General features: G+C 46.3%; 5 protein-coding genes across 5 annotated transcripts; 2 read left to right on the top strand and 3 right to left on the bottom strand.

Annotated features, from left to right (window-relative positions):
- Positions 1 to 1,203: 1,203 nt before the first annotated feature.
- Pdw03_0988 (ORMDL) lies at positions 1,204 to 2,152 on the bottom strand (the record flags this gene model as incomplete). Its single annotated transcript, XM_014679234.2, has 5 exons — positions 1,204 to 1,254; positions 1,318 to 1,676; positions 1,751 to 1,895; positions 1,959 to 2,073; positions 2,142 to 2,152. The coding sequence occupies 5 exons, from the start codon at positions 2,150 to 2,152 to the stop codon at positions 1,204 to 1,206; spliced, it is 681 nt and encodes a 226-aa protein (XP_014534720.2).
- A 2,292-nt stretch (positions 2,153 to 4,444) lies between these two features.
- On the top strand, positions 4,445 to 6,210 carry Pdw03_0987 (Zinc finger, CCHC-type; the record flags this gene model as incomplete). The annotated part of the gene is made up of 2 exons (XM_066099773.1): positions 4,445 to 5,380; positions 5,440 to 6,210. The coding sequence occupies 2 exons, from the start codon at positions 4,445 to 4,447 to the stop codon at positions 6,208 to 6,210; spliced, it is 1,707 nt and encodes a 568-aa protein (XP_065957500.1).
- A 270-nt stretch (positions 6,211 to 6,480) lies between these two features.
- Pdw03_0986 (HAD-superfamily hydrolase, subfamily IA) lies at positions 6,481 to 7,904 on the bottom strand (the record flags this gene model as incomplete). The annotated part of the gene is made up of 4 exons (XM_014679231.2): positions 6,481 to 6,835; positions 6,950 to 7,156; positions 7,231 to 7,263; positions 7,789 to 7,904. The coding sequence occupies 4 exons, from the start codon at positions 7,902 to 7,904 to the stop codon at positions 6,481 to 6,483; spliced, it is 711 nt and encodes a 236-aa protein (XP_014534717.2).
- A 2,078-nt stretch (positions 7,905 to 9,982) lies between these two features.
- Pdw03_0985 (Intermediate filament protein) lies at positions 9,983 to 11,532 on the bottom strand (the record flags this gene model as incomplete). The annotated part of the gene is made up of 3 exons (XM_014679230.2): positions 9,983 to 10,776; positions 10,830 to 11,135; positions 11,190 to 11,532. The coding sequence occupies 3 exons, from the start codon at positions 11,530 to 11,532 to the stop codon at positions 9,983 to 9,985; spliced, it is 1,443 nt and encodes a 480-aa protein (XP_014534716.2).
- Positions 11,533 to 12,784: 1,252 nt separating this feature from the next.
- Pdw03_0984 (uncharacterized protein) lies at positions 12,785 to 13,214 on the top strand (the record flags this gene model as incomplete). Its single annotated transcript, XM_066099772.1, has 2 exons — positions 12,785 to 12,802; positions 12,858 to 13,214. The coding sequence occupies 2 exons, from the start codon at positions 12,785 to 12,787 to the stop codon at positions 13,212 to 13,214; spliced, it is 375 nt and encodes a 124-aa protein (XP_065957499.1).
- Positions 13,215 to 13,688: the final 474 nt, after the last annotated feature.

Raw genomic sequence — 13,688 nt, 5'->3', positions numbered from 1 at the left:
AGAAATTTTGATAATTAATCCTATTAAAAGATTGATCTTCTTTGTTTCGAGGGCGGAGACAAAGGCGGTGGAAAACATGTAGACTATTAACGTGGCTGTATCTTGCTGCAAGGACCTGGGGCACGGATTGACAAGATCACTACAAGGTGAGTCCCATGGTCAATTTGGACCAAGTACAAAGGTGTTTGTGTTGGTCAAAGTCTGAAGCCCCTAAGCCCCAGTTTAGGTACGGAGCCCATAGCCCTGGAGACGTCAGCCCATTTCAAAAACATAGAAAGAAGCAAGGGGGCATCTAGCGATAGGCGTAGATGGTTTGGATGATAAAAAGACTTGGGAGTTACGAAAGTGGTTTTTGTTTTATGGATCTTGTGCAGGTGGTCTCATCAAACTCCGTGCATGTCCATGTAATGCAAGCATTGAAGTGCCTGGTTTATTCCTTTGCCCTCACAGTGATGGTCCAGCACCCCTGTTCTGCCCGACAAGATCTCACCAATCAAAGACTTAGAATTGTGAGCGGTGTGGCCACTTCAGTAGGCGGTGTGACTTTTTGGGAAGGCGGTAGCCGAGAGGAGCTGAAATACATGGACCGTCACTGTCGGCCTTTTGAGTTTTCAGCTTCTTCATGTCAATTGAATGTCTTCCTTAGGCGATCTACGGAGTACATATGTATCTGTAGGTAAGCCATGGCCCAAAATTAATGCTAGTCGAATTTTAGCTATGCAATTGGCTCCCGCATGGGCCTCCGCCAAGAGATGGACCCTGCATTACCGAAGCTCTACATAGGGACAGATTCTTGGTTCCATGTGCATATACTGCACAGCCGTGAGTTCCTTACATTGTACAGCCCAAGTTTTGAAGATCAGGGGTCAAAAAGTCAATTTGCAATGAAGAGAAAAAATGCAAAGCTTGAATACTTGGAAATCTAGTCAAGGATAAGCTACCTAGGGCAGGTTGAGAGGAGGGGAATCTGAAGTGTTTCGCAGTGACTTCTGCATCTTCATATTTGTTGGCAAAAAAAGAAAAATCAAACAGGTTGTGCAGTGGCCAAGAACGGTTCAAACCCCGTCAATCAATTTCGCAATGCAAAGGCCTTTTATGGAGAAAAGGAGGGGAAGGCGAGTGAGGTCAGAAAAATCGAGGAGGCCTTGGAGACGCCAACATGGATAGCGGAGAGAAAAAAATGGAAAGATTAAATGGGAGCCACTATGACTCCTCGGGTATATCGGAGAAGAGACCTATTCGCAACCGATGCGACTGCAGTTATTTAAAGGTTAGTGAATGAGACTTGTGATTTTGGTCCGAGGAGATATAACACACGAATGGTAGCTTGGGAATAACCACTCCCAATGTGGCTAGGAAGTTGATGGTGAAGTGGGTCAAATCGAAATGGGTGTAGTGAGTGCTGAGGAGGAAAAGCACGATAGGCACGCAGAGCAAGAACTTCTTAGAGGGTGTATACTGGTCACCGTTGTCGATCTGCTCCCACATGTTGAGATTGTCATAGGCACCGGCGTTGAATTCGAATGGGATGCCCCGCACCCAATGGAACATGAGGAAGGATCCGAACATGTAGCTGATATTGGTGAGGGTCCATGAAGTTTCCTGCGAGACGCCCGGGATGATGTCGTAAAAAATCTTGAGAGCGGCGATACACACAAAATGGATGGTCCAGGCACCTACAGTCAAAGCGAAATCCCACATTAGTCCTTGGCTTCGTGATGTGTGGTCTCCAGGAACTTTCGGCACTCACCCTTGGCATTCACCCAGTTTGCATTCAAATTTGGCAACGCGGCCTGATCACTGGTGTGCTCAATAGACTCGGCCGGCTCCTGGTAGATAATACTGCTGGACCGCCTCCGGCGACCTTGTTTTGAGGTCATGCTTGGAGATAACCGCTGTGGCCCTGTGTCAACATCCGGAGGGAAGGAGACCCCACGGGGGGCCAACAGGGAAGACACCTTTGAATTGTCGGACGCCAGCTTGACGGTTGGATCCAAAAGAACAGAATATGTAGAGAGAGAAGGAGGAAATAATGAATAGGAGCGTGGGGATGAGGTGGTACACGGCCCAAGACTGGAGTTTGCCGGTCGGATCGGCTTGCTGCGGTCACGGGGTGAGGAAGAGCTCTCTGATTCACCTACAACATAGGCATGTCGTTTTTTTGGCCTAGACTACTCCTTATCTTTTATTCTCTTTCAATTAGATATCTATAATTAGATCGAGTTTTTATTCTCCCTAATTTATTTTCTGCCTTTTAGATTGGCCTAGCAAAAGGCATATGCATAATTGGCCGTACGATATACGAACGTATGCATGTGCGGAAACTAGCCCGGAAGGACTGTACCTGCCCACGTCCTCTATATTAAGGATGCGGTAAAGGGGATGACTCCAAAATAGATGAACATATATACTTTCTCTTTGGTCTGATCATATGAGGATTTCTGGAAGTATTTTTTTATCCTTGACATTTCCTTTTAGGGGGCACTTGTATCTGAGACACAAACGGATGACTTAGATTTGGTTAATTTGTAGGACTTGGCTACCTTTGCTCTACTATGATGCCAAGGTTCTTCTGTACATATCTACAAAGACTATTTGGAAAGACCACTGAAACTTTAGTTAACAACCGTAATATCATCTTGGCCAAAAAGATTAGATTACTAAATTTATCCCTCGTCAAGGACAGAGGCTGCAAAAGGCCAAATTTTTTTTTTGCAATTATACCGTCGAATCTTGCGGCCGAAGTGTTCGCACAGTAAGAATTTTCTAACAGCATAATATCAAAAAGTGTATAGAGATACATCCTGAGTGAAAATGTTGTATGAATGCAATACTATGCCGTGTCTGGAGCGTGGTCTTCAGGCTCAGCCCTCGAACCTTTCCATTCCTGTTGATAGTTTGAATCCAGCCCTAGGGATTAAAGGTCAATCGGGCGTCAGAATAATGGATAAGAATCATGGATATACAGTGATCTAGGCTGCTAGGCTGCGCTAGGTGATAAATTTCCCGCCAGCTGCTTCCAATGAGCATAGGTCTAGGTCGTTGGTGCCAAAATTCATGAACTGGAGTCGTAGCGATGGGCTCCCGAGCGTAGATTTCATCCTAGCTATAGTGAGGAACTGGAACTCAATATTTCAAGTTTGCTATCCGATAAACTACTAGATAACTCTTTAGACCTATTGAAGGTCATCTGCTGACCTAGAAATCCACAAATCCTATCAGCCTAGGAAAATGCATTCATTCCGCATAAGTCCAGCACCCAGCTTGTATAAACTGAGGTAGCTCATGGTTAGAGCATTGGTTAAGATGCTATCCTCACCATCCGGTCATTTCCGTGCTTATTCGTAGTCTTGTCTGTCATCTGCAAAGAAGAGTAGATGGACCTCTGGTTTTTGTGCACTAAGAGCTAGTACTGGCTAGATAGTTCACCAATACTACCATAATAAATTTGTAATAAATACGAATCGCTGAACGCTAATGTGGCCTCTGTCATTGACGGCGTAATACGAAGGAGGAAGAGATCATAAACGGGGACTTGAGGTTAGGATAGAAGGCAAGAGTGCCCCAACTTCATGGATCTAAACACATTGAATTACTGCGGTTTGTGAGCTTCCACCCAGTCGCGGTTCGTCTTTGCAACATAGCAGACAACACTTTCAATATTCAGCATGATGATCCGTGAGATCCATAGTAGCATTAGGCACTTGGCACTATGTTGTGTAAAAGACGGCGTCAACCCCACTCTTGGTATTGATCATTTTGATTTGTTCTGCTCCACGGGTCGAGATTATCCCTAAGACAAGGCCCCGTCTGAAGCATTTCTAATGACTCAGTATTGGAGTTGGCGTGCTGGATCATAATCCGAACTATCATTCAGACCTTGACAAATTCATACCTGAAGTTGAATGTTGCCTTACTAGTTCCGATTGTCTGCCCGCTGTCTAGATCAGGTCAATATCATGTTGATGATGACTATCTGACCTGTTGGCCCTAATCTAAGAATCATCAATCGTGCATCTTCCTGTATTTTCAAACTTACATGCTTCCGATTAGCACCTCTGCATGAAAGTCTCGGTTGTTTCTGACCTCAGCATGGCCTGTTAGTGCTCTGTGTCGATTTATTAGAAGAAAGCATTGTCTTAAAATCAGATTAGTTTATAGTCCCCGCCCTTATACAATGCAAGAATAGTCGGTCAATACCCAAGCTTTTTTAGCTGCTCTTTTTAATTGTTCGATGTAGTTACAAGACACTTTTCCCGAACTTTTCCCGAACTCAGACCAGGGGTCTGCGGCTTATCGGCTTATCGCCGTATCCCGTAATTGCGCGAGTGGTCGACATCGTCTACCGTGAAATTTTTGGGGACCCAAATTCTAAATCCTCCTAGACTCTCGCTCTGTCTGTATTCTAATACTCTTATCCCAGATTATTCAACTCATTGTATCTATGACAAACTCATCAGATGAAGAGGCTGATTCACGCACAGCCCTAGTTGGCGCACCACGCACTCGGTCGAATCCGCGTTCCACTTTGCGCTCCGCATCGCACGACAGCACCCGCCCGGCCAAGAGACAACGCCGCAACAGAAATAAGAAGGACTCAGATCTTGCAGACTTTGTTCCAAAGGGTGTTGCATTTAGTTCCATATCCTTGCCAGTGGATGATCCAGACAACACATCTAGCTCTGGATCTAGTTCAGCCTCAAGTGAAGATTCCGATTCTGACGCGGACCCAACCGCTATCGTAAACCCACACGCCGGCAACACCGCGCCTGCGATTAGCTGGAACCAGGGTCGGAAGGCTGCAGTGCGCACAACGCTTGGAAAACGATCGGCACCAACAAGCGAGAAGCCTACTCAATCTGAAGCGGTGAATGACAAATATTGGCGCAGTCGCAGTGCGTCTGTTTCCGCCAATGGTGAAGACAAGCCCGCCACAAATAACCAATCTCAGATTGATGATGAGCTGGAAGATGGAGAAATTGATTCCAAGAGTGACACAGAGGATTCAGATTCTCTTGGTTCTGAAGCCGATGATTCTATCCTGCTGAATATAGGGGATAAGATGGGAATAGATAGTGCCATTGACTATGATCCTGCCACTCTGGCTCATCAGCATGGTTCCACCACTGGAAACTCAAATCTGAAAGGCGCATCTACACAAATTGGACCTGGGTCCAAAGAGGAAGCGTTCCGGCTTTTCTCAATCAAATATCCAAATGCGCCCATTGCTTTGGTGGATCTAAGCCAGACAGACCTTGAGATCCTTGCGAAGTACGTCTTTTTTGATCGCAACATTCATGATATAGATCTCAAACTTCCTATCTCGTGCATTGAATGTCAACGTGAGGGCCATGTGGCAGATGTCTGCCCAGCAAAAGAGGTATGTTCTATCTGGCATCCAGTTACTTATTTTTCACTTCACTAATCTCCAACATGAAGTGTGAACACTGTGGTGCCTGGAATCAGCACCAAAGTAGTACATGTCCCGACTGGCGACGTTGCCAACGATGCCGCGAACGTGGCCATGACGAGCCGCAATGCAGTGCAAAGCTACGCAATTTCGCACACGAAGTGCCCTGTGACTACTGTGGAAATGAGCACTTGGAAACCGAATGCGACTCTCTGTGGAGGTTCCCAATCAGGGATCTTCACTCCAACCAAGTCATAGTCTCAATCTGCTGTGCAAATTGCTGCAGTGCGAAGCATCTTGTAGGAGATTGCCCAGCTACTAGCTTGCGCATGGCAACCACAAAGTCATCATCATTTACACTGAAGGGTATCGATCCCGACATGATCACGAACCTCAACACCGTCATCCCGCCCCGAGAGAGCCGCCCACCAAGCCAAGCTTCATCCCGCGGAAGAAACAGGGGATGGTCTCCAGCTCCATCCCCAGACGAAGATGACATGATGTCCCGCGTATCCCGCGGCCGAGGACGGCCCGTCCCTGCCCCACGTGGCAACATCCGTGGCAGTATCAAGTTCGCAAGCGGAGTTGGAGCCAAACGTGGTGATGATCCACTGTCCAGAGGACCTTCTCGTGGTCGATCAGCATTCTCTGGAAACAACCATCGCGCTCGCTCCCCGAACCCGCCCCTTCCACGGGGTCCTCCCCCACCAAGAGGCGGTGGCCGAGGCCGTGGACCGCAACGAGGAGGAGGATTCTCACGCGGACCGCGTGGCGGCGGTGGCAGAGGCCGCGGGTGGTAAAAAGGAGGTCAGGTGAGAAGTGCGCAGGAGATACCGGCGAAGCCATGTACATAGCAAAAAGCACAGTGTCAACCATTCCTCTCAGCTTCACCTGAGAATGTATGTACGATTAAATGACAGTGAATTCGAACAACTCTCACTTCAGCAAGTATGTTTCTCATAATGTACGTAGTACATGTACATGCTGCTCAGGCGGACTATCTAACATACTCATCAACCGGCATCCTCTCGGTTGATCCCATAATGAGATTACATGGCTCTATCATCTCATCACGCGCCGTGCTCATCATTCTCTCTAGTCCCGGCAAACCCGACCTCCAGGATACCGACCAGATCATCCAGTTGCTTAATGCAAAGATCCGTATGCGGATGTTCCTTCAAATGCACATTCCGCTCATTCAAAAGTAACACTGTCGCAGCGCCCGCCAAATGCCCAGCCGTCATATCATCAATGCTATCACCAACCATAATCAAATTCTCCCCATTAGGGAGACCCCATGCACTCGCAATGTGCAAAATGCCGGCTGGATCAGGCTTCGGCAGGAGATTAGGCGTGTCGCGTGTGATGATTGGTAGGAAGACATGACCGTCAAGATGGTTGTTAATCAGGTTCTGGACTGGTGCTCTGAAGTTGTGAGTTAGCGCTGTGTGTAAGTTGCATAACCGAATTTAGGGTTCATGGACGGATTGGAGATTCCAAGGTTATATCCCGTTCGAGATAATAGCTTGTACAACGTACTCGAAGTTGCGCGTGCAGAGCGCCCGTCGTAAGCCGCGCGATTCAAGATAGTCCATTAAACGAACCAGGCCGGGCTGTGGCTGCTGGTGAGCCATAGCTCGGCGCTCTACTGCTTGCACCTTGGATACAGCTATGGCTTGGTCTGCGGTTGGGAGTTCACGGATGTGCTGGAGGATGTCGATGGAGCGATCGATTCCGAGTGCTTCTCTATGCCGGGGGATTTGTTAGAAGGAGAACAAGAAGGGCTAGGTATTGAATAGCTTGCAGGCAGTAAGTCATACCTCATTTCGCTGAACATGTAGTGCTGTGGTAAACTGCTCAAGGTTAGCTAGGGTTCGGTCAATATAAATTTGACTTTAAAAAGACAGAGTGGTAAGATCGGAATCTGCGACTATGCTCAATTTCTCAGTGATTAATATGCAAGGAAGCATAAAACCTTGGAAGCAAGAGGCATATGATGTAAAAATAGAAGAGTATGAAACATCCTCCAGTCAACTACTACGTCCCAGACCCCAGGCCGCAGTGATTTTGGTCTAACTTGAAGCAAATTACCAAGCAAATGTAGGGCTAATCCAAAAAACCCCAAGTCATCCGTGGAGATCTTCAGGGATCTGGGTTCAGCACAAGGCATCATATGGCATACTTTCCCAAACAGGAAATGAATGTTTCCGCCTGAATCTCAAATTGATGCCTTAATTCTCATTCCTGCCCCAATCTCAAATATAGCACCCAAGATGTGTATGTGAGCTTTTCAAAATGTACGCAAAATAGCCAATAGAACAGAGAGAAGAACAGCGCATGAATTGTGTAAAGTATTAGGAAACGAAAGAGTGACTCACCACAAAGTTCCATCCACATCAAACACAATTCCCTTCAATAGAGGGGCAGCCGACGTCCCGACAGAACCGAGAGGTGCAAACTTTCGCGGAAGTTGTTTACAGGCGATAGCAGACATGATGGAACAAGTTGTGTGCCTTATATTGGACATGGAATAGATCTCGGGAGAGAGAGAGAGGTTGAAGAGGTGGAGTTAGCTAAGTGGGGCCGCGGGAACGATCGATCAAGGTTCCAAGGTTCCTTCTATTTTGAGATTCTCCAAGGTTTTGAGATCCATGGGTGTCCACAGGTTGAAATGTCGGAAATTAGGTAACGTCCTCCCCCTTCCCCCGAAACTATGGGATGATTATAGAAATCTATGGTTTCAATAATGCATGGGACGACCGGTATTAAAACTCAGAATTCTTTAACTAACCAAAATGATACGATCCGCTCTTTTCCAATCTGTTAGCACTTTAACAGATAATACATTATAGCCAATTGATAGATTATGCTTTGCTAAGTAGGCGATTGTAGTAGGGAGGAGATAGGTTCATTCCTCTTGCTAACTTTCTAGCTAGTAAGGAATGTTGATTCCTTATGTAGCTAGTCAGGAGGCAATTAGAAGATATGATGTAACCTCATTATGATATTTTATTATCTCACGATAATCAAAAAATATCAAATCTTGAATATCTCCTTCAATAAAACCACCATCCAGGTTTTCGAGAAAGAGTTGCTGTGTGGTTTAACGATGCGTGTGTGATAAAAGAAATATCACGTTGAAGAGCTCAACCTCCGTCTCCTTATTTCTTATGATGTTATATAAAACTAAGGTGTATTTACAACCGAAATGCTTTGCCTCAGGACGAAAAAATAGCCTACCGATTCATAAGAAAGAATGTGATCTTCATGCCATATTCTATCATGAGATATTATCAAATCAACTCTGCGGCGCAGTCAGACATATTCATGACTCCTCATCCAGCTAACCAAGGATCCTACAAAAGCTTCTTGGCTATTACTCTTTCCTCAGGCATCCAAGTGAGAGCCCCTCGTATGAACCGCAAGAAGCCTGACTGATCATTAAGTCGAGATTCTAGTGCTTCAAATGTCCTGACAGAGATCGTTAGGTTCAACAACGTATGGATTACCAATGGAAGTGGTATGAAAAAAATACTCTAAATTTTCCAACTAAAGAATAACAAGATCCGCGCCTTTTAAACAATCAATGCGGATAAGGCTAACTAAACGATAACTATATATCATTTGTATGTAAGGATGCTGAAGGCAGCAGGAAGCATATTGATCGCCCCTCGGAAATCGCGGTCACCAAAACCCCTTTCATATGTTCAAAGACCGAGGAGCTCGTTTGGAAGTGGGAACAGGCAAAGCTCTGTGGCCAGAGTATCAACATCACACTCTCTTCCACCATAATTCCACAAGGTCACCCACCAAACAAAGCTGATAGCCGAGGCGAATTCGTATCTATCGAGAATGGCATCGTTCATGTCTTCCCTCAGGCACAGCTCACGAACCTGGAACCGCACAACTATCAGATCGGAATTCTGGAGGCAGCACGTTCAGCGAACCTGAAGATTATCCTTCTCGGTGCGAAAAAGGCGAACCATACAAAAGGTCTCAGGGGAAGTCTCATTCCCCTCCAGCATTCCGTGTTGGAGAAAGTCCCTCCGATTTTCAATAGCTGGTCAACTGATTTCTGGGTATCGGACTCAGTTGTAATTGATTCAAAGTCGATGGAGGAGGCCCAATTGATACTCAAGGCTATGCGTCCAGAGAGCTTCGATGAAAGAGCATCTGTCTGTGTTGGCCTTCCAGTCACAATCTTCGGGCCATTATTCAACACACTGATTTCGAAATGGAGCGCGAGTGCCGCTTCTTTCGAGTACTCCAACGGCTTTATCTGGATATACTCCGCAGTGGATCCGACAATCTTTAAGATACACGCGGGTGAATCCAGTAGTTCCACCAATCATTCAGTTTCCTCCATGCTGAAGCGAATGAGCGGAAAATCTTGGCTTGTTAGGGCAAAGCTCGTGTTCAGACTCGGAACGTCGAGTATAAAGAAAGCTTTGTTTACAATTATAATTCTGGGGTGGCCTGCTCGCCTAGGAGTTCGTTTGGCACCTGCCTTTCTAGGGAACTAATTAAGAACTTCAGTGCACGACGACAATCCTAGGAGATATAATACTAAATCTAAATGGAAATGCGTCTAGCCTCAGTGCCCCGCTGGCCATCAAGTAGGGACTGGGCAGGAATATTGAGCCAGCGCTTGAGCTTTCCGAATTCGTTCTCAAGCTCAAATCCCTGCTTCTCGATATCACGCAAGCGCTGTTCCGCCATTTTTTCCATATCACTCAAGCGCTGTTCTGCTATTTCTATATCACACAAACGCTGTTCCACTTTTTCTTCCATATCAAGCTCATGCTGTTGCGCTTGTTCTTTCATATCTCTCACGTGCTTTTGCGCTTGTTTGTCCATTTCCTCCATACATTCACTAGCCGTATTGTTTACCTCGGAGTTACCAGCCTGGACCTGTTCAAGAATATCGACTTCGTGATGACTAAAGTCGCTCAAGGCACGATCGACAATCTTGTCGATGTCGATAACATGTAATTTGAGGCGGCGTTCAATCATCTTATCGACGTGTTGTTTGATTATCTCGACATTGGCAAATCCGACTTTCTCAAACTCGGATGGTAGGTCAGTGTGTTCTGGCATGGCCAGTAGATGTTGCCGTCCTGACCTGATAATGAGTTCGCGGATCTGGTCATCGGAAAACCCGCGAAGCTCAAATGCAATACGCGTAATTCCGTTGTGATCTAAGTCGTCGGGAGAGGACGCATGCGTAAAGTTGGTTGGGCGTATTGAGGCCGGTGACAGGGAGAGAACACTCGGTGTATTGACTTCTGTGGGAGTGGGAGAGGGAGAGCCTGGCGGAGGGGATGTAAGGAGTAGTTTTCTTTGTCTTTCATCAGGTGACCATGGGTCTGAATACTATTCATGAGCCACTGTGTAACTTAATAAGGCGGTAAGAACATACCTCTGCCTCGTTTTCCAATCATCTGTTTAGGCACGGATTGCTCATATCGGGGTGGATCCACCTGCTGCTTGGACACGAGTGTGTCACAATATGAGGGTGGGTCGGGCGGACTAAAAACACGCCAAGTTGTCCGGACCATGCGTTGACGTTTAGTGCCGAAAAGCTTTTCCCGCAGATTGCTTTTTCGTAGGGCACCCAAGAAAGCTTTTAGCTGACCACGTTCTTCGTCCCCAAATTGTCGTTGGGAAATGTGTAGAAGTAGAGATTTGGATTGACAGATTTTCGCAAATGCAGCAAAATTCAAGTCTGTAGGATCGGCTGGGCTTAGAGTCTCCACTCCGGACGGACAAAGAACAATACCAGTATTATTGAGTATCAGACGCAGTGTTGAGACGGCTGAAGGTTCGGTCTCAGGCGCCGGGAGCTTGGTAAGCAAACGGTATGGACAGAGGTCGTCGTCACTTGCCCAGACTAATTCACAATTTCCGACTATTTCTGGAGGGATAATCAACGTCAGCACCTGTGATCTGCCTCTCAGGTTAGCAAGCTGTGCCGTAAACCGAATCGAGATGGATCCTTCGTTGGCAGTTCTATCATGGGCAATAAAAAGGCGAGTACGACAAGAAAATTCGGAATCGGGTATAGAAACAAGGACTGCCTTATTCTTCATGACGCAGTGCGGGTTTTGTGATGTGGTGGTCATTGTGTTGTTGCAACATTCGCTGGATTAGAAAGCAGAACCCTCAATGAATTGAGTAACCCTCCCACCCTGGCTTTAAAATAGAGTTGAGCAGCCCTGACTCGCGTAAAATGTTGGATGAATAATGCTAGCAAGATGAGAGTAAAGTGGTAAAGTTTTTGCGGCCTTGCAACGAGTACATGCCCTCTCCGAAGTCAACAAGGTGAAATCAGAGAGTCAGATGATGGCAGGACTGGCGACGCGAACGGCAAAAAGCAATACTTCATTTACAGGATGATGGTGTTAGAGGAAGAAGGTGAAGAGGAAACGCCCAGAGAGAACGAGGAAGGGGAGGCTGGGGGCTTGGCGGATTTGGAGACTTGATCACGTGATCGGATACCGGACTCCAGACTCGAACGCAGTTCGGATTTCAGTATGTTTTCTTACATCCTCCGTTTCATTCATGGTCAAGATGATTTAAACCCGTTCCAAGTTTTTAAAAAGACGTTTACAAGGATTCAAGAACAGGAAATTTGTTATGTACAATGATCTACAAGACGAATAATTTACGCGCTATTCATGTCTGGACTAGCTTATCATGTGATTAGTTTTTGAAAGCTGATCTGTTTGTTCCCGGCATGGAAGGTGATACCGGTCGCTACTGTCTCACAATACCAACACTTTATGATTGATCGCATTCTTCCGGTGAAATCGAGGGTTGCGGCTTGTACATATCTTCTCATCGTTCATGTGGCCTAGGTCTTCAACTGGTTTCCAACTAGTCCAAATTTGTCTCATCCAATAGGAATGGATACTCAAGTGGGGCCCCCTTCCCATGGCTACAACTTTGACCGTATGTTGTAGAAAGAATGAATCATCGATCCTGACTGAGCTGGTCTGGTCAATTCTTAATCATGTTTTAGATGTCCCAGTAGTCGTTTCCTAAATTCCTTGGCTGTCAAAGGTACCTACAATGCGTAAGCCTAGTAACGAGAAACCCTGGCGGCCCATTTATGTATTTGTGATCTTTTTCCGTTGATGTGCCCAGCCAAGACTCCTAGATGACCGACTTCGCATCGTGGTCGCTCCTGAAAAAGTTCGTCTCCAACCACGGCCGGAAGATGGTTACGCTTGGTCCGTCACGAGCACAAACGCCGATTTATTCAAATCTAGCTTGAGTAGCTGCAATATACATCTATACCAGTTGATTCGCGAAGGAATCGGACATACATTCGAGGCTGTTTCCACAAAAACCTTGAGAACCTCGCAGTCGATTATGAGAGATCTTCTAGAGGTGAGCACGTTGTTAGACATCCTTGTTGAAATCGCATTGCTGACGGAGCGTAAAGGAGGAGAGTGTCGGGGGTCGAACGAATGGTTTTTTTACGGCAGAGATTTGCAAGCTTCAGGCGACCAACAGCCACATAGAAACCCAGTTGGACCATGCTCGTGGCCAACTGGATGAATCTCTCCGCGAAGGTCATATGCTCCACGTCACGGTCGACCAACTTCGCCACAAGATGCGAGTTCTTGGGGTGGAAAATAAGAAACTACGTGATGAACTCGTAGAGACAAGAGCGGGTATTGCTGGGGTAATGCAAACACTGAACTCATTGCAAACGGAGGGAATGGAGATTAAATTTGACGACATCGAGGGCAGCGAAACATCTGCCATTGATATCCTTTCAGTGGAAGGCGAGATTTGAATATGGCTGAAGGACTCGTGACTCAGCCCCTGAATTCGTGTGCTGCCGAGAGCTTTGCATATATACTATTATGGTTACGGGCCGCCAGGAATGAGTATAAAGCGGTATAAGCTGAGAGTGTAATATACACGGCTTGAAGAATGGTACAGCCACATCCATGAAGTACGTGTAGCCTGTAAGAATTTTGATATCAAGTGTTGATTTCAGTCTCTCATTTCTTTATGAAACAACATGTAACAGCATTTGCACGAACTATGACAATGGTAAATAGAAGTCACCGAGTGAGCGTGACGTAACCTAGGTTCAACCCTTTGACAACGATTGGTCTTTTAGTCTTGATAATCTAGCGAGGAGGACTATCCGAGTGCATCCCCAATGCTATGAGACTTGAATCTGGGACTCTGCATGCTTCAGCGGAAGAGCGCATTTTATATAAACTCTTGGCAGGTACTTCCTATGTAATCCTCGGCACAA

The sequence above is a fragment of the Penicillium digitatum genome, chromosome 4 (assembly GCF_016767815.1).
Source record: "Penicillium digitatum chromosome 4, complete sequence".
Taxonomy (NCBI): domain Eukaryota; kingdom Fungi; phylum Ascomycota; class Eurotiomycetes; order Eurotiales; family Aspergillaceae; genus Penicillium; species Penicillium digitatum.
Note: the sequence above shows the minus strand (reverse complement) of the source record. Positions and strands in the feature narration are given on the sequence as shown.